At 44.4% G+C, this 24,350-nt stretch overlaps 1 protein-coding gene across 2 annotated transcripts; it reads right to left on the reverse strand.

Annotated features, from left to right (window-relative positions):
- Positions 1 to 125: 125 nt before the first annotated feature.
- On the reverse strand, positions 126 to 23,275 carry LOC122628690 (homeobox protein Nkx-2.4-like). Of its 2 annotated transcripts, none has more exons than XM_043811228.1 (4): positions 21,427 to 23,275; positions 19,330 to 19,631; positions 8,414 to 8,500; positions 126 to 3,454 (listed from the first exon to the last, which is right to left on the reverse strand). In XM_043811228.1, exons 1-4 carry the CDS (start codon positions 22,313 to 22,315, stop codon positions 3,110 to 3,112), a joined length of 1,623 nt encoding a protein of 540 aa, XP_043667163.1. In that variant the 5' UTR covers positions 22,316 to 23,275; the 3' UTR covers positions 126 to 3,109. The 2 variants fall into 2 exon arrangements, with proteins under 2 accessions (XP_043667163.1, XP_043667156.1); XM_043811221.1 differs by having other exon boundaries at positions 19,330 to 19,640.
- Between the last annotated feature and the right edge of the window lie 1,075 nt (positions 23,276 to 24,350).

Below are 24,350 nucleotides of genomic sequence, written 5' to 3' on the forward strand. Positions count from 1 at the left end.
GATATACATATATATATATATATATATATATATATATATATGTATGTATGTATGTATGTATATGTATATGTATATGTATATAAGGATAAAGGGTAAGAAATGTGAAGACAAAAAGAGAAACAGTATTTTCGATGTTTGCATAAGTATCGTTTTATTAATATCTCTGTTGTTTATTTACAAAACTTTTTATAATAATCTCTAAATCTTCATCACCGTCACACCTTCTACTTGCTATCATCGATCGATGTGTGCCTTTTACCTCTTTTTTATTTATTTATTTATTTATTTATTTATTTATTTATTTATTTATTTTGTTCTGCGTTGTTTCTTTGCTTCATTTAAATCAATTATCTTAATGTCGATAATGCTCGTTTTCTAGCGGTTTTTGTTTTTATTTATTTATTTATTTATTTTTTTTAATTATTTTTCATTAATACAATAATAAACTTCTCATTTATTTTCTCTTTCTTTTTTCTTCCTTTCTGAAATTCGTTGTTACAATGTGCAAACGACGCGCTTCTGTAAGTCGGTTTAAAATCTTTACGAGAAAAAAAGTTGGAAAAAGAAAAGAAAAAAAAATATCAACTCTGTGATGCACCGCGAAAGAGTAGTCTCCCCGTTTTGCATGAGTGGGTTGTGTGTATGTGTGTGTGTGTGTGTGTGCGCGCGCGTGCGCGCGCGTGTTCATGTGTACGTGTGTATGCGTCTCTTTCTCTCTCGCGTGCTTGCTTGCGAGCAAGCATACAATTGTGCGTCTGTATGTATAATTCTGTGGGTGTATGTACGTGTATGTGTGTAACGTATGTACGAGGGTCCGTATATTCTTTGTGCGCGCGACCGCACGTGTACCTATGCTCCCTAAGCGTATATTTACATTCGCCTTAAGTCCTCATCTGTGACCTCGTTATCACAGTACGTGGCACGAACGCGAAACGTTCTCGTCCCCTCCGCTTTCTCTTCTTCACCTACCCTCCCTCCCTTTCACTCATTCTCTCTCTCTCTCTCTCTCTCTCTCTCTCTCTCTCTCTCTTTATTTCTTTCCCTTTTTCTTTCTAGTCTCTCGCGTTCGCTAGCGTAAAGAAGAAAAAGATGGATTTTTGTCTTCTTCTAGCTTTTTATCTCGCGTACGTGTGCTTTCGCAAGAAAAAAAAGTAGAAAAGGAAAGTGTTAGCGTGCGAGTTAGTGCGAACATTCTCTCTCTCTCTCTCTCTCTTCCTTTCTTTCTCTAGTTTCTATCGACGCGGTCCGTTGAAACGAATAAATTATATGTATCTACCACGGCATCTACGCGATTTCTTTCCCTTCTCTTTCTCTTCAACGGTAGTTGCTGCGAACATGTGCTTTCAAGGAAGAAAGAAAAAGGGAGAAAGAGATAGGGGAAGGTGAAGTGCGAAGTAGACGCGATTCTAAAGAAATCCCTCATGGAATAGACATATTCAGAATCGGTTGCGTCAAGCTTCGTCGAAAAAATTCTCGCGCGACGGCCACGATCGACGTGACTTAGTCGCTTTTGAAAAAGCTTGCCTTCTACCTTGCGAGAATATTTCTCTTTTTTTCTTCTTCTTCTTCTCTTTCTTCCTCTTCTTATTCTCCTCTTCCTCCTCCTCCTCCTCCTCCTCCTCCTTCTTCTTCTTCTTCTTCATTGTTGAATTTCGCACGGTCGAGTTTTCGATGAATAGTATCTCGAAAATGTTCGACGTTCTGATTACGTTGAAAAAAATTAATGGGAAAAATTCTCTTTACGCGAACGATTCTCGAATAACAAATAAGTTGGAACGGACATAAAGAAAATTTTTTTTTGGATGGATGGAAGATGGAGGGAGAGAAAATAAAAAAAAATATACGTCGAGAATTTTATACAGATTGTAGTGTTAGATGGGGATCGATGAGCGCCAACGGTTAATTCCGCTAACGTTGGAGTGGCAATCAAAGCAAATTTGGATTTCAATTAGATCGACTCGATTAGCGACACAAAGCAGACGGGTTGCGTTGGCAACAGGCTCGTGGGACTCCTGTATTCACCGATGCAACAATGTCGAACGAGTGCGTCTCGCGTTCCGCGTTCGGTGAAATCGAGTCAGTGAATGTGCCGACACTGGGTGTACGGTTTCGCGTAATTGAAATCGATACCTTCGTTCGTGCCTTTGAGACAAGTAAATTGGAACATTGCGATATAAAACGGGATGTTCTTCCTTCTCAGAGTTTTGCAAATCTTTACGAAAAAGAAAATGAAACGGAAGGGATTTTCTTTTTTCTTTTTGAAAAGAGAAAAGAAAACAAGAACTTTTGATCTTTCGTTAAAGAACGCGGAGTACTTTGTTTACAACATCTCCGATTTTTTCAGAAAGATCAAAAACTAATTTATGCTAAAGGACAGGCTCTTAAAAATTAGGTAGATCCTTTATCGCCGATTAAAAGGTCGACTTGTAACAAAGCTTCTTTTGCGACGTACACGTAAAAACGATGGCTGATGTTGTTTGCATTCGCATCTAAGCGAAATTTACATTTGGCTCGTCATCGCCGTTTATCTCACATAATCGACGAACGATCGATGGCTAAGTCTCTACGAGATCGCCGTTCGATCGAACTTTGGTGATGACGCACGTGAAACCATTGGTAGGTAGGCGTAGGGTAAAGTAAACGATTATTAGATATTCTATCTTGTTTGTCCGTTCACTCGCGCGTTTTTCGGGTCGGCGTTTTTTTTTTTTTTTTCTTCCACTAAAATCACCATGCGACTTTTTAACGTCCGAGAAGAAATAATTCGCGCACATCCTCCGTTCTTAGATCATTCCCGATAATATCGACGAGGCAAGATCGTTGCAAAGGTCCTTGAAGAGCGGGCCGCGAAAATCGTATGTCTTACGTCTACTAGACTTCGTAAGGGAAGGCCGTAGTAGAGTCGGATAAAAAATTGCGTTGATCAGGAATCGATCGAGGGGAATCGATCGATATCAAAGACGATTGGTCGCGGTCCGTTCCATTCCATCCTTTAGTTGCTGTCGTCGGGAATGGAGTACCAGGCAGCTGCAGTATCCGCGGCGAGGGTCCATGGGCCCGTAACGGAGGGATTGGCGTAGGCCGCGGCCCCCGCCGCGGATGGCGCGCACTACCAAGCCCGGCTCTGCAAGGGCAGATAAGCGCCGCACTGCGGTTGCTGCTGCTGTTGCATGCTCTGCTGGGCTCCCGTCCGCGTGTAAGAGCAATGCTGGAGGCTCTGGCTGGAGGTCATCACGTGACTCACTCCCACCACCGAATGATGCGACACCGAGGAGGAGGCGGCGTGGTGCGAGCCGTGGGGACTCGAGGCCGCCGTCATGTGGGGTGCGGGGCTCGCCAGGGCGGCGCTAGGCCCGCCGCGGCTACCCTCGTTGCCGCCTCCGCCTCCGCTCCCGCAGGGCTTCCCGTCCTTCACCAGTACCGGCACCGCTACCCGCCGTGGCGAGCTCGCGCTCTGAAACACACGCGTATTGTCTTTTACCACTTGTCCTCTCCTTCAACCTTCCAACAACCTTTCTCTATCTATCTATCTATCTGTCTATCTATCTATCTATCTAGCTAGCTAGCTAGCTAGCTATCTATCGCGCCCATTGCTATCCTACAACGGATAGCTAACCGACTAATTCGAAATTCAGCGAACTGAAACCTCACCTCGCGAACAAACACTACGCAGCACAACGCTGCTGCTACCGTCGACCGCCTCTACGTTTTACGCTTACCGCTGGCATGCCAAACAGAAGCCGAAGCGAGCCAACAACCGAGTACCTGCCGAGACGACCACTCAGCTGTATCAACACTCGCTACACGACATTCCTCTTCGATCTCCCGGACGACCAAGCTACGCGCTTTTAATAATATAATCGCTCCAAAAAATCAAGCTAAAACTTTTTTTTTCCTTCGTCCATACTTTCTACTCCTCTTCAACGACGACCGATCGAAAACTTCCATTTGTATCGTACCATGGAATTTACGTCGCGATAGGAAGTCAAGCGAGAAAGAGAGAGAGAGAGAGAGAGAGAGAGAGAGAGAGAGAGAGAGAGAGACAAAGGGAGAGGGAGATAGAGAATTACGAGGTCGATAGGAACCTCAAGAGCCCCGCTACCAACTTAGCTTGGACACACGTTGAACGTTACGACGTAAGTGCAGGCATGCCCATGCACTTCACGCTGACAAAGTGACGATTACGTTAAACGCATGACGGTCCGCGCGCGCGTCACGCGTCACGCCACTTTAGCCACTTCAACGCGCGTTAAACGATTTCCGGCGAAAATAGCTCTGCTTAGGAGACGAGTAGCGCTAGAGACGGTAAAGAGAGACAGACAGATAGACAGACAGACAGGGCGAGAAAGAGAAAGAGAGAGAGAGAGGGAGAGAGAGAGAAGATAATGGGACCCGAAGTTGCGACGATGAGCGACTACCGATCAACTGGAAGTAATCGTATTTCCGTGATCGACTTTTCACGTGGGAGGGAAAATGAGAGCGAATGAGCTATCGATGACTTTAAATATACCTAGCTCTCTGTAGCTATCGCGAAGAACACGCGTTTCTTTTTTCTTTTTCTTCCGTTTCCTTTTTCCTCTTTTTTTTTTTTCCCCCAACAAGTCGAACCATTTATCGGAGATTCCAGACGAGGAAATGTGTTGCAGGGAAAAACACTCTTCGTGGAAATTGATGTAATTAACTAAAAGCTACCTCCTCGGTTGCGCTGGTAGACCTCCACCCAACCTTACCCTACCTCACCATCCCTCCATCAAGGCTCTTTACAGAAGCTTCGACCGAACAAAGAAGGCGGAGGGATATTAAAAGATTTCTGCCGGGACCTCTCGTTTCCGCGACGAATGGAATTCAATGGGTTCTATAAACGGGGAAGTGGTTTTTAAATCTAATAACCGCTGTTTTACCGCACATGTAATTACATTAGACGGTCCCCGATCTTTACAAAAGTGCCTGCCCACCGAAATCTTTCTCTCTTTAAAAAAGATACCGATTCGTCGAGTCGGTATTATTTTTTATCGAACAATCTCTCCCATCTCGCGCCTATCTTTTATATATATATATATATATATATATATATATATATATCACTTTTACCCAAACTTATTGCTCCCGATATTCGCGAATCTATTCGAATTGGAAATAAAACAAAAAACTAGATCGACGATTTTTCGCGCTAAGAGTCGAGGGGTGTCGATCGATGTGAATGGTCGTATTGGTAATCCCGATTCGCATCCAGGTGTTGCGCGTGACTGTACCAACGGCAAGATGGCGACCGGCACTCGAGAGCCCGTTTCCGCGCACCCCTGCAGGATCTCCCCCTCCCCACCCTTTCCTCCTCCCCCTCTTTCTCTCTTTCTATCCTTTTCTCTCTCTCTCTCTCTCTCTCTCTCTCTTTCTCTCTCTTTCTCTTTCTCTGTTTCTCTCTCTCTCTCTCTCTCTCTCTCTCTCTCTTTCTCTTTTGCGCTCGCTCGCACAGGCACTTGAAATTTTTTACCGCTACGAGGGGAGAAAATGGAATAAAACGAAAAAAAGAGAAAAATCTGAGCCCGACCGACGGCAGTATACCGCCGCCATCGCCGCCGCCACTGGTGCCGCCGCCGCCACCGCCGTCGCTACCGTCGACGTTACAGCGGCCTTTCTATCTTCCTTTTCCGCGCCGCACATTTCAGCATAGATTCCACTGCGCTTTTCCCTGAATTTCTGCATTTGAACATACCGTTCAGAAGTATATCTAAAAGTATATCACGTAAAAGTATATTCCGCTAAGATAATTAAAAATTTCATTTAGATATTCTCGTCCGTCCGATTCTCGTCGAATTAAAATATATTCTTTCTCGAATACCTATCTATATTTTCTGTTTCTTATAATATTACTTTTTCCTTCGAGTTCTTGGTTAATAGATAGTAATAAACTCGCGTTGCACAGAAAATTGTCCCTTGTAAGGAGTATCTATTCTTTGCTCTTTGGTATTAGCGTCGATAGAATTGTCCCATTGTATACAACCGATTACATTGTCGATGTAACGGCCACGCCCGATGGTCTCTTTCTTTTTCTCTCTTCGCTATAGAATCTACGTCTATGTATGTCTACGTACGTTTATGTAGATACGTGTGCGCGCGTGTCTGTAAACTATTCGTTCGTATGGACGCGTTCGATGTAGCCGCGGAGGCGGTTCTGCAATTACACGTATCATCGAGCCAGATCGAGATACGAGCGCGAGTCGTTGGGTAGGAGAAGGCAAGAGTAAACAAACCGTGAATTGAAATTGAGTCGGACAAGAGAGAGAGAGAAAGAGAGAGAGAGAGAGAGAGAGAGAGAGAGATAGATAGAGAGCGAAAGAGAAGAGGGGCGACGGCCACCAAACGTTTAGAACCCACGGGGTACGAAAAACTAACGAGTAAATTATGGGGTGGTTGCTCGGCCTTGCGTGCTCCAACGAGGGGAGAAAGAAACGATAGACAGATCGGGTCAGTAGATAACTTTCAGCACCATTAATACTGTATAGATGTTTACTGCTCGTTGGTGACAATGTCGACTCTATTGTTACATTGAAAGGAAAAAGGCTCCGGATATTTCAAGGTTTTACCTAAGCGTTACCAAAGCGAAGGATCTCTCTGGATCCTTAAGAGACCAACAAATTGTTCAGGATTTTCTCTCGCTACTGTATTATGATAGTATTTTGAAGAATTTTGTTATAAAACGTATTAGATATCTATGGTATGATACAGAAAACATCGACGATTTTTAATCGATTAAAAGCCGGTTGTTATTATCTTTATTTAATTGCAAATATGATACATACACGGTATCGCATATTGAAAATATTTTTCCGAGTTATTCCCTTTGTTTTAATCACTTCGTTATCGCTCACACGAGAAACACGTTATTTTTGTAAAATCTGCGAGGATAAGCGTCACTTCATATCGAAGCGATACGCGGCTGATAGAAAAGAGGATTTTTATTGGACGCCTACTGCTCTCCCAACCGTTGACTTTCACAATCGCCATCGAATTTCGATGAAAATCGTTTTCGAACTTCTGGCTCATTGGTATAGATAGCTATACATGCATATATACATACATATATATATATATATAGAATCATACGAATCTATCTATCTACCTGTCGCATATCTATCCTAAGCATATTTTTAGATAAAAAAATAAATAAATAAATAAAAAACAAAAACGAAAAAAAAATAGAAAATAAAAACACGCGAAACGTTCGTCGATACGAATTTGTTACCGCTCCATTATTTTCTTCGAGCTTGCCGTTTAGCATGACACGTGCGAACAACGTAATCGCTTCGTCAATTACGTTTTATCAGCAAACGTAACTGCTGACATTTCGATGGACACAGATGGTAAAGAAATGTTGCAAATCATATCGCCTGTTTAGAAAAATTATTTGACAATAATAATTTCCAAGCCAAATCGCATGAGTTGCATCGAGAATGAATCTTTTATATTTTAGTAATATCTACTACCACATACAAGCATACTCGACTGAGCTCGTGCTAGAAATTTTATTCCGAGATAGCGATAGAACGATTTGATTTTAACGCGCGACGAGAAGAGATTTTCGTGATCCCGCATACGTGAAGGAATAATATATTCAAAGAGGAATCTTCGTATATCGGGACGATCGCAAGGCCCTTTTCGTTTCTTTTGAATGTTATTCTTTCGGAGGAGGGGGCAACCGATTCGTATTCGTTGATGCGTACAAGAGATCGAGACAGGGCACGTTTCCAACTCGCAATCGAGATATCTCTTTAGGATATCGCGTCTTTTCAAGCGTCGATTACATGCAAAATTGAACGATTGGACGAAATATTAGACTTTTGGTATCTACATTTTCTAGTTAAGAAAAAAGAAATCGTTTTCTCTACTCATCTCTCTCTCTCTCTCTCTCTCTCTTTCTCTCTTTCTCTCTGATGCATGTGTTTTTTGCAGGGCGAAGTGCAACGTCATCGCTCGTAAATTTTGAATGGCATAACGAAATGAATGCGGAAGCGCTTCGAGTTCGCCGAGTGGTCCCCTCTTGAAACGGAAATATAATGCGAATACCCGGATTTATATGGCGCCAAGTATTTTTCATTTAAAGCTGTTTCATCCTAAAGTGCTCGATATTTTCGCCCAATGCGCGTCTCTGTCGCGTTATATGGAAAATTGTTTTTTCAAAGAGCGATCCATTGAGAAATAGGTAAAAAATATATCGTCGAAATTAACCGATTGATTTCGAACGAAACGAACGACTACAATTTTTTTTCTTTCTTTTTTTTATCCGGTTATTTTTTTTTTGTTTTTTCTTTTTTTCCCTTCTCTATTTCCCTTCTTTTTTTTCTTTTTTTTTTTTTTTTACTTTGGATCCATTCACATATCGAAAAAAAAATCATACAAATATTTATTAACTTACCTGATTTTGAGCGTTCTGTTCGGCCATCGCCTTTTCTTTGGCTTGTCTCTTACATTTGTACCGATGATTTTGAAACCAGATTTTGACCTGAAACAACAAACGAAATTTTACGTGTCTAGATATTAAATTTCATAAAGGGAAAAGAAAAAGAGATAGAAATGTTCGTTTTATATTATTTTCATTTTATATAATAATCTCGTGTCAAGTTTGTGACGTTTGTGAGTAAGTAGATACACTCTTCCCGTCCCTTTTTTCTTTTTTTCTAGATTAAACAAGAAGAGCACGTTTCGTTGGCGTGAACTGTCGTCAGGTAAGGAGCACGATGCTTTCGTAAGAGGGAGCACCCTTTGTAGAAAATACTTTAAAGCGTACCATAAGCGTCTGTGATCCCCCAAGTCCTATAATCCACCTCGTAAGTCTGTTATTTCTACGGAAGAGATTTAACATTCGAATATTGTATGCGAAGCAAGCTCTATATTCGAATGTTAAATCTCTCTCTCTCTCTCTCTCTCTCGTTCTTACAAATAGAAGCTATAGTTCATCATTTTTCGTATATGATTTGGAGTAAGATCATTTTGAGCAAAAAAAAAAAAAAAGAAAAAAACAAAGAAAGAAATCGTAACTGCTCGCGTTAAGTAAAAGAGAAAGAAGAACAAATAGAAAACGATACCTGATAAAAAGTTTAATTCATTCGTTCCTTATAAGTGAGTTAGATTAAGACTAATTATGATTAAATGCAATAAGTATCTATAGAAAAGAGAAGTGAAGGATAAACAATACTTAGAAATAAAAAATATAGTTTGTCATTTTTAACGAGATAGTTAAATTGAAAATATTTTCAAAAGAAATAAAATAGATATTTTGATGTTTGATAATTGGGCGAAATTAGGCAAGAATAATCATTAAAAAAGAAGGAAGAAGTATAAAACTAGTAAAGCAAGAGTGGCTCTTGCATGCGTGTAGAGAGAGATCGGATTCGGGCATCTGCTTATGACAGGATCGCCTTATTATAATCCGTTCTAATGCTCAATGCGGCGCATTACGCGCCCTGCGTTTCAGGGACGTCCTGATCGCGTTTTTCGAAACAATGGACTCTCTCGCTTCTCCAACCATAATCCTCTCCTCTTTCGCGCCTCTTTGAAAGCGAAACAATGCGCGACATTATGAAAAAGGCGATAAGCGGATAATCGCCGATCAAAAAGAAAAAGAGAGAAGGAGAAAGAGAGAGAATGATATGTAAGTTAAATAAGTACGATACAGAATCCGAATGATACGTGTTGCGAAGAAACACGAGTGTTATATCATTTTCCTTCTAATCGCTAATGGATATTCATTTCGTAATTTGAATAATGTAACGTGTTATTCGCGTTATTGTACATGCATCGTTACGTGCAAGTTACGTAGAACGTAAATCTTTTATTTATTATTTTGTTCCTTTCCCTTTTTCTTTATCTTTTTTTTTTCTTCTTCTTTTTGTTAGGTTCAAGCCACATGACATTTTCTACGAAGAATATTCGCCAAGTCATTCGATTCGAAAAAAGAATCTTGACTATGTCGAACGTACAGTAATAAGCGTCGAAGATCGGTTTGTTAATCTGTTCGTTTCCATCGTTCATTGGTCGAATTTACGAACGAATTTATTATTGAATGTTGAACACGTCTTCCTTAAAAAAAAATTCAGTTTTGTTAGAAACACGAAAGAGAAGAGAACAGCAAACGAAGGTATATAGTTCCGTTAAAATACCTGGTTCGCGCGACGGCGAGAAACGGGAGTCTGCACGGTGGTATCCACGTGAGAACGAAAGATTCGAAAGATGGACGGGGAGAATTGTTATTTCAAGGGAAAGGCCCGTCAGTCAGTTCGTTTGTCCGTCAGTCCGTTTGTCCGTACATTCGTTCGTTCGTTCGTTCTTTCGTCCGCCCAGCCATTCCTCTGTCCGTTCATCGCTCCCGCAACGATGCGGTGTGTAAACAGAGAAAGTTGAACGAGATAGGGATATAACTTGTGTGTACGTAGGCTACAGGGAGGAGATGAACGAGAAAGAGAGAAAGAGAAAAAGAAAGAGAGAAAGAGAGAGAGAGAAGAGAAAAGAAAAGAAAGTAGGGACGATCGTGTCCAGTATCCAACGAGAAACGATCCACCGTAGTAGTATATGCCAGAGCTCGAAACGATTTCGTTTCAATTTCAAAGTACATTTTACCATTTCTAAGCACGATCTCTTTATCGATCTTACGTTCCATGCGATATTTTCTAGCAGGATATTCTCTACGTAGGAAGAGAATTTATTTATTTTCTTTTTCTTTTATTATTTTCAAGAAAGAAAAAAAGAAGGCGTCTCTCTCACGAGCAAAGAAAGAAAGAAAGAAAGAAAGAAAGAAAATACTTTTTAAGGACGCAGGAGCAGTACTCGTGTGACCCTTTGCTTGGAAGCCCTCGTAATATCAGGGTTGCGGGAATTTTCACGTACGTTTTTACAGTCTTTCGCAGAGCAGTACCAGTAACAGCAGCAGCAACAGTACCAGCAGCAGCAGTAGCAGCGGTAGTAGTAACAGGAGGCTTACGTAGGAGCGAGTAAAGGGAGAGAGGGAGAGACCTTATCTAAAAGCCACAAAGAGGTGCTAGACGATGGAAGTACCTCTCGGTGCTCCCGTTCGTTAATTCCTTTTCTACCGATAATCCACTCGTCGAAGGTCGTCGAGATTTGGCCAAGAGCAGCGAAGGCAAAAGGCAGCAGCCACTGTTGGCAGGAGGAAACGACGCAAGCAGGAGGAACACCGTGCCGACTTGAAGAGGTCGATAAACACGCGTGGCCCACTTACATTCGACTACTTATATGTACAACGAATGTCGGAAGAACGGAATACGAATGTGTGTGTGTGTGTGTGTGTATGCATGTATGTATGTATGTATGTATGTATGTATGCAAATTCGTAAAGGAAGATACCTATATCGAAACTTGTTTAGTTTTTCAAGAAAATAACGCACCTTATCGTTCGAAAAAGATTCTATTGAAGTCATCTTGTGAGGGTCGGAAAAGGATGGAAACTTGAGATGATTGACTCGAAAGGAGCAGTAAAATACTCATTTTCCGGCAATTAGTTCGAAGCCCGTCGGGCAGGTTCGTTTCGGTAGTAAGAAGAAAAACAGCATCTTCCTCTCTCTCTTTCTCTCTTTTTTTCTCTGTCTGGTTTCGGAGAGACGGGCCTTTTTTTCTTTTACCGACGGCCACCACAATCTACGGAGGCGCTTTTAGAAGGCGTTTCATTTACCTACCTGTGCAAGAGTTAACCCGCAAGTTAATCGGAAGTTAAAGCTAAGCCCCCCGTCCCGTTGTCTGTGTTAAGTAAACTCGCTGTCGGACCCCCCGTTGCTCGACGGTGCCCTTTTTGCGCTCTCGATCCGCGCGCACGCCGAAGGTAAACACGAGAAGCCCGTACGAGTTTACTCGAGCGTACCTAAACTTTTCATCTTCTCTTCCTTCCATCGCTGCGTTTTCGTGCCAAACTCTCTAACGTTTCTTTCTTTCCTTTTTCTTTTTTACCAAGATTTTCTTCATCATACTTTTTCATCGTGACCATATACGGTAGGTAGATAGATATATTATATACCTGTTTATGCATCGATGACAACAATTAATCAAGATAATAAAAGATAGTTAGATAATAAAGAGTTTCAAGCTTTCAAGCTTACTGTGGCCGAGTCCATATGTTACATACTAACGTAGTAGATATATGTTAGCTCTCGCCCGAACGAACATAACTCGCAGAAGCCACGTTATATCCCTGTGTAACCCCATTGTCGTTGGCTAGGAACGCAGCAATGAAAGCATTTTAAGGGGACCGGTGCAATGGACCGTATCTCAAGGAGCCACCACCGTCTGTCTAATTCTTTGAATATTAGCGGGTTCGGGTTCTCGCCCAACAAAATAGCTTTTCTCTTACCCGTTTCATCGATCGACTTTGTGGTCGGATTATTTTTGACGAAGAGTCATGATAAGAAATTATTATTATTATTATTATTATTGTTGTTGTTGTTGTTGTTGTTGTTGTTGTTGTTGTTATTGTTGTTGTTGTTGTTGTTGTTATTGTTGTTGTTGTTTTTGTTATCATCATCATCATTATCATTTTGTTTTCTTTTGTATCGTTAAGACTCTTGGATGTTTCTGTTGGAAAAAATAAATCGCCATGGATCGAATGGCGATAAATTTCGATGGTGGTTCATCGAGTGATCCATAGAATGACACGAGATATGTACTCGCTCATGAGTTGCGTCTGGGTCACGTCGATACGAGTAGTACAGGTGCCGTCGAGTAGTTGTTGGAGCTTGTGCTCGACGATAGAGGCAAGGTCGTGCTGGTTGCCCAGAGAGGGGTTGCTTAAAGTGGACGATTGATCGAGTTAGCGTAACGTCATTACGGGAACGTACATTCGGGGGTTGACGCGAAACGGCCAACACAACCACCGACATCGCTACGGCAGCACCCTCCATCCAAGTTAAACTCCTCGGGCAATTTCACTCCGCAACCAACTTTCGAAGGATTATCCGGGAGAAGCCTCGTTGAAGCTTCGTTATAGCCTCGAGACTGAGACTTGTGTTATTCTCCTCCTTCGAAAGAACTTGGAATGACGTGACTTTTACCTACGACACACCTTTGAAGATGACGACGATTAGGAATCATTAGAAAACGAGTTATTTAAGAAGTTTCGAAAATTCACAGAGAAATATGATATTTGGTTATAGGGAACGAGAACAAGCGTGAAATAGCTATGGATATCATATTGGATATAAGGCGAGGGAAATACGGACTTAAATGGCATTTGTGCAAACGAAAGTCGAGTGGTTAGGTGCCCTCTGTGCTTCCTCTCGTTAGGAGAATATAGACGAGCAGCGATGAAGTTGCGAATACCGGGGATCAACCAACGTCAAATTATGATTAAAGCTGTTAATTGTCCCGTGTTGACCCTGCTGAGTGGTAGCCCGTGAGCAAACACGCTTCTGCCTCCCTTTTGTTGTTTTAACTCAATGCCATTGGCCGGGATGACTTACCGATTACCCGCTGGGACTTTTGACAAGCAAGGGGTCTCCGAACCGACTTGCTTCTTTCTTTCGACGTTACAGAAAAGGACTCGATATTTTTGACGTATCGATGAAAAATCCATTTCATCTCTATTCACCTTGAGCTTTCATTTGTAAGGCTATTATGCCAAAAGATTCATGAAATCAGTTTACAATAGGGATGATCGAATAATAGCCTCGAAATCTGGCTCGAATAAGTTTTTAATAAAATTTTTAATCGACCATTCTACGAGTGGACGCAGCAGTGAAACGAAAGAAAGAAAGAAAGAAAGAAAAAAAAGAGAAAGAGAGAGAGAGAGAGAGAGAGAAAGAGAGGAGAAAGAGGAATGCAATTACGGTGGCCACATACTGCCGGTATGTCTACGCCATAGCCGAGGTAGTCCTCTTCCCCGACCGCAAAAGCCAACGACATATTCATGCGTACGTTATTATGCGAGGGAGCCGTGAGTGCACTCGACGAATATGCGCACGCGTTGCAGGACGTCCAATTAAGCGCACGCATTTCGCCACCCAAGAAATTTTCATTTCGTATCTCTCTCGAATTCATCGCCGCGTGTGACACCGTTTCCGAGATGTGATTTTTTTCAATTTTAAAGATCTATCTCTCGCTTCCTCTTTCTCTCTCTTTCTCCTCTCCACGCTATTTTACTTCCATTGTGATCCCATGACAAACCTTCTTCCTCTGATGCAACGAGAAGAGAAATAGACAGTATTCTGTCGTTGTAAACATAAACATTTCCTCGAGTTGGAAAGATATCTAAAGATGATGCATACCCATACACGTGCATACATAAAATATAATAACTTCGTTTATCTTTATCGAATAAATTTTCTTTTGTCAACAAATGTACGATTCTTTTTCTCATAAAACTTAATAAACATAAATTTTTCTTTGAGTTAGAAAAAAGAAAAAGAAAAAGAAAAGAAAAAGACGATATCAAAAATGATATCAACATCGAAATTAAAGTTTTTCCTTCCTCGTTTGTACCTAACTAGTTAGCTACGTCAAAATGGTCGATAACAAAGTTATTGGAAAAGCTTTGTCTCCAAAAGAAGACGCGAATCGTCCTGTTGGAGAGTCGTTAAAAGCACGCGCGTGTATATATGTAGATATATAATATATATAAAAGATATCTCGTCGTCTGGTGCGTCCTTGGCTTCGCGCGTGAAAGGATCTCTCCCCATCCAACGGGAGAAGGATGAAAAAGAGGACGCATTTGGATTCTACCGATCGAATCCTTCTTTACGCGGATCTTTACAGGCACACGACGAGCGTGTTTGCACGGTATTGAAGCGGAGCACGCTTTCCTCTCTTCTCTGGACTCGATCCCTCTTCTGATACGCACAAGGGTGGTTTCCAGACATAGCCTTGTACGTGCGCGCGCTTCGTACTAAAAGAGAGAAAGAGAGAGAGAGAGAGAGAGAGAGAGAGAGAGAGAGAGAGAGAGGAACTCTGGTGGTATGCAAACCCATTATTATGATTACTATCCTCGAGGCTCAATCGCGCGAACGATCCTCGCGTTTTTCCAACTCACCCTACAACACCCTTTGCCTTTACTTTTTAGTTCCTCTCCTTCCGTTTCTTCTCTTTCTACGAACCCTCTATCAACCTTCTTTGTCTTCCATTTATCTTTTTCTTTCTCTTCTCCTCTCCCTTTCTCTCTCTTCCTCTCTCTCTCTCTCTCTCTCTCTCTCTCTCTCTCTCTCTCTCTCTCTCTCTCTCCTTCGTTCTCCTCGTGCTTCTCAATTCAACTTCAATGACTTCGCCTCGTTTCTCGACGGAAACATAATAAGGATGTAACACGTCAAGTTTTGTTTATTTAAATCGTAGAGATTTCTTTCATCTTTTTTCTTCTCACAAAGGGGGAAGTTATGAGAAGGCCAGGGAGAATAATAGGAAATAGCAAAAGGTGATATCGATTTCACGAACTGGACCGAAAGAAGGTCAGCTCGGAGAAATTGATTTGACGTATAAACGTATGTTATTTCTCGCACAGTTTGAAATCTTCCATCGCGGCAAATTTGTTTTTCCTTACATATAGACGGGTACTCCCGCGAGCAAAACTTGGGGCTTTTATTAATGTAACTTTTGTTCATACCCGTCGCGCTGTTGCACTTTAATTAATGTCGCCCTTTCGTTTACCAGCGGCGGGTCTAAAAGACCCTCGACTTTTCGCTATACTTTTTTTTTCCCTTCTTCTTTTTTTTTCCTTTTTTCTTTTTCTTCTTTTACCTGTTCCTTCTAATTAATTTTTCTTTCGTCCACCGTTTTCCTCCTTTTTTTCAATTTTTATTTCCCCGATTTAACGAGATCTGTAACTATCGTGGGTTTCACTTGAGTGCCATGTTAAAATTGTACAACGTTATGGTGGTGGACGTTCAAGATGAAAAGAAGCTTACGATCTTTGAAAAATGATAGAAGAAAAACGTTTAAGAGCTAAGACTTCAACGCGAAAACGCTAATCTCCGAAAATTCCTGTAACTTCGGGTATAAAATGTGTTACGTACGAACGAATTCTTTTTGCTACCAATGAAATACTTAGATACCTATGCGTGTATGTATGTGTATATATATATATGTGTGACACACACACACACACACACATGATTCGAAATGGCGATAGATCGATCGGTACAATTTTTTTCGACGCTTTGAAATAGAGAAGAACGAACGGGGTGAGAGGAATGAACGGGGAGGGTGGTCCAAAACGGAGGTAGCGTAATTTGCCTCTAATGCGGCACTCGACGGAGAGCAGCTGGCTCGCCGGCCCTCTGCTTTCCATTCGCCACTCGGCCGCGCAACAGTAGCGATAATACTAACAATGCTGCTAACAATGCCAGGAGTGGCCGGGCATTGTAACAATAGGGGGCTGCACTTGGAGTAACAATGCAAGCGCAAAATGGAAGGACGCATCTGTGTGTTCCGTGTCAAAGAGACGCCAATGGAGAGAGCGAAAGAGAGAGAGAAAGAAGGAGAGAGAAATAGAAAGAGAGAGAGAGAGAGAGAGAGAGAGAGAGGGAGAGGGAGAGAGGAAGAGAGGAAAGAAGGAGAAAGAGAGAAGAGAACGTAAGAAGAGAGAGATGTTCTATGGACTAGGATAAAAGAAATATGAAGAGAAAAGGAAGAGTGCGAAGTCTGCGCGTAAGCTCGGAAAGGGGTGAGTGTAAAAGCATTTTCTAAATCTCTCTCTCTTTCTATTTCTCTCTTTTTCTCTTCTCTCTCTCTCTCTCTCTCTCTCTCTCTCTCTGCCTCTGTTTCTTTCTATTTCCATCTTTTTCCCATTTCTCTCTTCTCTGTGTCTCTCTCTCTTTCTCTCTCCTTTTTTCTACTCTCTATCCGTATTTTACATTTAAATCGGACACGAAAAAAGATTTCGAGGCGAGTCATTTGAAACTTTCTCTGAGTCAGATCTAAATTTATCCGAATCGATCCGTTTTCTTTTTTCAAATTCACGATCAAACTTTGTAACAATTTGTTTGACTCTTCCGCATATTCACAATATAACTTTGCACGTATATTTCAAGTGGTCCTGATCGTTAGTAGGCATTCGCTAGTGCGTGTTGCCAGTTTTCGCGTGTGAGTTTATACATACATTCAGAATACGAATCGTTACTGTGGGACGAGCCGCTCGTTTAGCTTCTATTTGTCTCCAGAAGTTCAAGAGTCTGTTCTATATACCTACGTATAATACATAGATGTGCACAGAGCGAAAGCGAGAGAGGAAGAGAGAAAGAGAGAGAGAGAAAGAGAGAAAGAGAGAAACAGAAAGAAATACACATACACACACACAAATATATATATATATGTATATGTATATAAATCCAGCAGCTCCCAGTCTCCATCGTCTCCCTCTCATCCTATCCCACATTTAACTCGTACATCACACGGCAGAGACTTTCTCCGTCCCTCGGTAGTGTTTTCCTCGTGGCCTTCATGGCCGCCATTCATGGCTACAGCGAGATCCGAGTGCCATCGAGAGAGTCTGAAACTCGTTAACGAAACTTATGTACCATCGTTCCGCGAGCATGGTACGCTCAAAATCCGCGCTTGATTGCAATCAGGCTTCTTTGGGAGATTCCGCTCTCGATCGCACTCGCAAGTCAATAGTTTCCAAAGTAGAACTTTGAAAGTCGGTACATCGAGAGACGGCGTCTATCGTACGAACGCACCTAATTGTTTTCGATTGTATCGTTTCTCGAACGAACAGGAATTCGAATTTTGACGATGAATTACGAAATCTACTGAGAGAGAATGTAAAGGTAAGATAACCATGTTTAGTTTCTTAAACGTTGCGGATGATAGTAAGAATTGCTTTCGACGTCTTAACGTTCGCACATCGGCGGATGGACGAGTTGGTCGTCGCGTCGGCATTTATTAAAAGGATCGTGGGTAGGCCGGAGATCGAGCGACAGACGGAGAGAGAGAAAGAGAGAGAGAGAGAGAGAGAGAGATAGAAAGATAGATAGAGAAAGAGAGAGAGAGAGAGAGAGAAAGAGAGATAAAGAGAGAAAAAGAGACAAAGTGCAGACGGAACGATAGACTGAACGAGGGGACAGCCCGTTTCTGCGTGGCACGAACGCAGGATGCGACCAATGAGCTACGCAACAATTATTTATTGTTGCCAGACTGTCGCAACGACGTGACCGACGACGACGGCAAGCAGACCTGTCTGTCCAATGAAGAGATAGCTCGTTACGATGGAACCATAGTAGTCATCGTCATAATCCATTTAAGTTTCTTACGGAGATTTAAAAAAAGAAACCACAAATGAGAATCCGTTCGAAAATAATGCGTTGACAAAAAAACTACCAAATTGATTTCCTTAATCAGGAAATATGTTTTCCCATCGATCGATCGTTTATCCGACGGAGCCTTGAATTACAATTTTTTTTCCGTAACTTTTCTATCGCATGCACATTATGAATTGTACGCTTAATCCAGTTAGACGGTGCAGTGTCAAGAGTTTTTTCTCGATATAGGTAGGTAGAACGAGCGAACGAGCACGAGCACGAGCACGAGAGAGAGAGAGAGAGAGAGAGAGAGAGAGAGAGAGAGAGAGAGAGAGAGAGAGAGAGAGAGAGAGAGAGAGAGAGAGAGAGAGAAAGAGAGAGAGAGAAGAGCGCCAAGAGATTTTTCTAATTAGCAGCAGTCAAGTTTATCGATTCGTAGAGGTAGGTACTCACACGACTCGCGCGTCCGACGACTAGGTATACTTCTTTGGCAGAAGTTGCCTCGTAATTCTCTCTGTCTCTTTCTCTCTCTCTTTCTTTCTCTCTCTTTCTCTCTCTCTCTCTTTCTCTCTTTGAGGGAGAAACAAAAGGCATCGACGGAAAGCACGAGAGAGCGTGGCACGGCACCCACGCCTGTCGGAGGTCGATCGATCCGATCGGAGGAGAGGTAGAGAGGCGTGCGCGTACGTGCAGCATCAACCACCTGGTTGCGGCAATTAATCTCCTCTCAGCAATTAATCCTCGACGCGGTGATGTGCCTACGCGTTATAGGCAGTAGGTATGCAGTTAGGCGCGCGGTACTAGCGTAGATACGTAAATAGGTAGGTAGATAGGTATGTAGAGGTAGGTACATACATGCGTACGTTGGTACCTTGCTCGAGTACCATGTCGTATAGGTAGCTACGCGTAGTTCAAGTCGAATCGAGCCGAACATAACGGAAACTACGGTATAGAGGAGGCGTCGTAAAAACAAAGAGTCCTACATTTTTTTATATCCTCTCTTTGGAAATTTGTCGAAGACGTTAAAGTAAGAGAAGAAAAGTGTTAAAAATGAAAGAGAAAGAGAGAACAAGAGAGAACAAAAAGAAGTTAAAGAGTAATTACTCACCTGCGTTGGCGTGAGATGAATGAGGGAAGCAAGATGCTCCCTTTCGGGCGCGCTTAGGTACTTTTGCTGCTTGAAGCGCCTTTCGAGCTCGTAGACTTGGGCCTGGGTGAAGAGAACTCGACGCTTCCGCCTCTGCGCGAGGGGAAATTGCATCGTACCGACGCCCATGCCAACGTTCATTCCGACGCCGACGCCAACGCCCATGCCAGAGGTTTTGGTAACGTCGCCCATCGACTGGCCCACCGAGCACCCGGCCACATTGGCCCCGGCGCCCGCCGCCGCGGCGCCCATTAGCCGCGAGACTGCAAAACATATTGGAGAAATCGAGGATAAAACTTTTTCAATCGTAATACAATTCGTATTCGTTCGATATCGCTGCTTCATCGTTCGATCTTTAATACAATATCGAAATATAATAGAAATTTGTTCTACAGTAGTAGTATTGAAAGAGTATTCAATGAAAAAGATCGAAAGGTGGAAGGTCATCGTTCGTAAGATCCTTCGTTGTAATTCGTGGAAGGAACGGCGAAAGTGGAATACTCGTAGGAAGAGCCGACGAACTCGAAACCCATGGGTTTCGTGATCGTAGCTACTGAAATTCAACGAGCCGATCGTCCCTCGTCAGTCAGCGAGAAGCTGTCAGGAAGGAACGCGCCACGACCGTTCATCCGTTCGGACAAAAGGAACGATTTCAGCTTACAAAGTGCCGCGTCATCGCGAGAACGCGGGAGGTCCGAGGAGATATCCAACAGGAATTATTATCTACTCTTTGCTCTTATCGAAGGAGGAAGAGGACAACCGAGAAGTGCCCACTCGAATCCAGGAACAAACGACCCTCGAATATGTTTACGCTTGGACGTTAAATGTATTTTCATCGCGTTTTGCATCATCGCGTTCACCGCGAGGATCAAAATCGCAAGGATCCTTCGAAAATCCTATGGAAGGAATTTCTCCAATTGCTTTCGTCGGAAAATAAAAATGAAAAAAGAAAAAGCTGTAACGCGTTCAAAGCCGTATAAATATTACCTGTCTCCATATGTATCGTTGCGGTTACTGAAACACGATTGGAATCGTGGAAAATGAACGATTACGAATAAACGGAGAAACTATCGACAGGCTCGTATCGTTTTTTTTTTTCACGATGCAACGATGAAAGGCAGCTTTTATCCTAGACCCGATCGACACCGAACGAGAACAATGGAAACACAAAAGTAGTGACTGACGGGTCGGTGGATGAATGTTTCGGTATAAATCTTCTCCGATAGGAAAGAAAGATCGGTGTTGACGAACGAACAACGCGTTCGTAGAAAGCTCGTTGGACGGATCGACGTTTTGGAATTCGATCGACGACCTGTGGGTTTTGTTTCTTCTTTTTGCTCTTATTTATTCATTTCTTTTTTTTCGATAAACTTAACAAAGGAATATTCGTGCGCCCACTCAATTAGACATACTTACTTTCGAGAAGATCCACCGTGCATTTGGGTTTATAGAAAATCGAATTTCGGCGAGATGTGCTCGAGGTACGGTATCCTCGACTTAAGTCTCCCTTTTACTCGAGGATACCGGAGCTTATTTGTTTAACTAAAATCTCCCATACGCTCTTTCACTTCTCGATAGGCAAAGATCGATAGGAAGGGTCGCTCGGCTCCCGTTAAGCCGAGACGAAGAGAGTCGCGCGTGCGAGAGAGAGACAGAGATACAGAGAGAGAAAGAGAGAGAAAGAAACGAGTGTCCGAAGGACGATGTCCTTCGATCTTAAGAAGAAGAAGAAGAAGAAGAAGAAGAAGAAGAAGAAGAAGAAGAAAGTTCTTTTGTGAAGCTTGAAAGGCGAAATTTGTGGGCCGGATAAAGCTAGCGTTATTTATTTCTTGGCGCGCGATTTCGTAGTATTCCGATCGTCGGTCTGAGGGAATACGAGAGAAAGAAAGAGAATAGACTTTGAGAGACGACACCGCGCGCGAAGAAAAATATAATACATGTATATACGTATTCAAGTAGATACTTACAAAGAAAAAAAGAGGAAAAAAAAACAAACAAAAACAAAAACAGAAAGAAGGACATAGGGAAAAGGCATACTGTTAGATAGTAGGTACTCACTGGCAAAACGGGGATCGTTGGTAGCCGGCGGTGCCGGGGCGTACCAAGGATGATGATGAGTGGAAACGGCGTGAGATCTCATGGGATCTGCAACAGTGGCGGTACCGCCGACGGTGGGCCCGGCATGATGGTACGGTGAAAGTTCGGCGGTACAATACTGATATTGCGAGGTGAGCTGCATCGTGGCGTAAGGATTACCCATGGCGGTCATACCGGGTGTCCCAGCGGCGCTCCCACCGGCCGCACCTCCGGCTCCGGCACCGGCGGCAGTTCCGGCGGTGCCGGCGGTACCGGCGCTACCGTTCCCGGCGCTCCCGGTAACAGGACCGGGCGTGCTACCGCCGGGCGTCGAGCCGCCGTGGAGCGGCGGACTCCCGCTGCTCGCGCTCGAACTTCCGGTGTTACCGGCGACTCTCGCGCCGCAGGCGTTACCGTACGGCGAGCCCTGGGGGTGGCTAACGACGCCTACTCCGACGCCGACGCCGACTCCGACCGCCGCAGCCGCTGCCACGAGATCGAACTTTCTATAGGACTCCTCCATCGGCGAGAGGATGTCGGTCACGCTGAACGGCGTCGTGTGAGCGCCGCCCCCGGCCTGCACGTGCGATGAGTGTTGCTTCGGCGAGAGGCTTATCGCTAGATCGATGCTGTTCAAATCCGGCAGGAGACTCGCCTGTTCTAGCTGCGTCTGTTGTTGTTGCTGCTGTTGCTGCTGTTGTTGTTGTTGTTGTTGTTGTTGTTGCTGCTGCTGCTGTTGTTGTTGTTGCTGCTGCTGCTGTTGCTGTTGTTGATGCTGATGATAGGTAGTCGCATTTCCGCTCGCCTGATTCCCGGCGCCGTTTCCGCTGGCACCGCTAGCTCCGCCGCCGCCGCCGCTGCCACCGCTCATCTCGGCGAGCCCGACGCCGTCGAAATACTTGAAGCTCGTGCTTCGCGGAATCGTGAGGCCGGTGCTAGTCGCGAAAACGGCGCGACATGAGGAGTAGTAAAAGGAGGAAGAGGAGGCGGAGGAGGAGGAAGCGGATGATGGATAGCGATCTATCGCGACGGTACCGTAGCTGCTGCCACGCTCGCCGGCGGGCAGCGGCTCACCTCGGAGGCGGTAATCCTCGCGGTAATCCTCGCGACGGTGATCCCTCGCGCGCGCGAAAACACGCTATCGGCGTCACTCACTGACTCCTCGGCTCGACGACACTCGGCACATTTTCCTTTTCTACGCATTCACGACGGCGTTCACCTCTAGACGCCGTTCACCTCGACGACGACGACGACAATGACGTCGATGACAGCAAAAAGTTTGCGCGCGGACCGATCGTTGACCGATCGCTTGTTCTCACCGTCGCCATGCCGTCGTCGGCCCTTTCCGGACGACGGATGGCAAACGGTAACGCGAGCACTCGCACACTCACTCGCGACGCGACGCGATACAACGCGACGGTCGGCGGCCGAGGAGGGAGCAGAGTGGCCGGCAAGGCCGGCCGCCGACCGACTGAAATCACTCGCGGCCCTCTTCGAGTCCTTCGACCCTCTGTAGATGTACACCACTCTGCTCTTTGCCTCCACCTTCCTCCTCGCTAGAAGAGGAGCAGCAGCTCTATGGATGGATAGATGGCTGGATGATTAGCTGGCTGGTTGACTGGCTTGTTGGTTGATTGTTTGGTTGGTTGGTTGGTTGGTTGGTTGGTTGGATGGATGGATGGATGGATGGATTGAATGAATGACTCTCGCTGGCTAGACTCGACTCGGCTTCTTAACCCGGCTTGAGCCGGCTCTCGCCTCGTCTTGCCTTGACACTTTGTTCGTTGGTTCACTGGCGGGCTGGCTGGCTGGCTGGTTGATTTTCTGGCTGGCTAGATGGCTGGCTGGTTCGTTGGTTCGTTGGTTGGTTCGTTCGTTCGTTTGTTCGTTCGTTCGTTCGTTCGTTCGTTCGTTCGTTCGCTCGCTCGCGCGTTCGCACGTTCGCTCGCTCGCTCGCTCGCTTGCTTGCTTGCTAGCTCGCTCGCTCGCTCGCTCGCTTCCTCGGATGGATGGATGGATGGGTGGATGGATGGATGAATGAATGGAGAGGACTGTCGGGTACTCCTGGAGAGGTCCTCACGGCCGCTTAGACCCACTCGACCGGCGCGCTCGGCCGTTCGCGCTCGCTCGCTCGCTCGCTTGCTCGCTCGCACGCTCACCCGACCCGAGAGCGGAGGCTCCACAGGCTCTCGCGGAGAACCCGTACGACGACACGATGAGTGGAGTGCCCACTACGGAGAAGTGCCTGCTACCAAGAGTCGTGATGAGATGTCCCCTTTTGCGTGTGAGAGAAGGGCTTCCACTCTCTCTCGGGTGGGTACAGCCGCGCGTGGAGAGGGGCACCCGAGAGACTCTCCGATGTGCTCCTCCATGCGCCCTCCCACCGAGAGAGCTTATTCCTATGTCTCTTATCCTCTCGGCCTTCGCTATTGGCCACGGATGGCCATGGGGCGTGTCCAGCCACGACGATTGGCTCGCTACCGACCACCCCGAGACGCGCGATCATTCGCTGCCCGCTACACTTGTGCGTCCCGTTGGTCATTACTTCTATCCTATCAGCGCTTACCATGGCTGATCGAGACACGCCTTAACCCACCCCCGTTTCCTCCAACCGAACCGCCGCCCTTCCACTTTTCATTCCTTTCTTCCTTCCTTTCTTCCTTTCTTCTGTCTGTCCTTATTTCTTTCGAAGACGATCGCCGATCCGGGAAAGTCTGCGGGAAGCGAAACGAAGCTAGAAAAGCTCTGATCGTGCCGTCGATAAAATATTCCTCGATACACGATATTCCGTGCTCTTCGGTTGGAGACACGTTTCTTCCCCACCTTTTTCCCTTTCCTCGGAATACTCTCGTCATGTGTCCCGTATCTTTGAAAGCGAAAGTAATGTGAAACGTGATTTGTGCGTA

Source organism: Vespula pensylvanica, chromosome 1 (assembly GCF_014466175.1).
Source record: "Vespula pensylvanica isolate Volc-1 chromosome 1, ASM1446617v1, whole genome shotgun sequence".
Taxonomy (NCBI): domain Eukaryota; kingdom Metazoa; phylum Arthropoda; class Insecta; order Hymenoptera; family Vespidae; genus Vespula; species Vespula pensylvanica.

Coding starts and splice junctions, on each gene's coding strand:
- LOC122628690 (XM_043811221.1), bottom strand. CDS start 22,315: ATGAGCGGTGGCAGCGGCGGCGGCGGCGGAGCTAGCGGTGCCAGCGGA. Junction 8,501..19,329: donor TTCATCTCACGCCAACGCAG/GTGAGTAATTAC, acceptor TTGTTGTTTCAG/GTCAAAATCTGGTTTCAAAA. Junction 3,455..8,413: donor AACAGAACGCTCAAAATCAG/GTAAGTTAATAA, acceptor CGTGTGTTTCAG/AGCGCGAGCTCGCCACGGCG.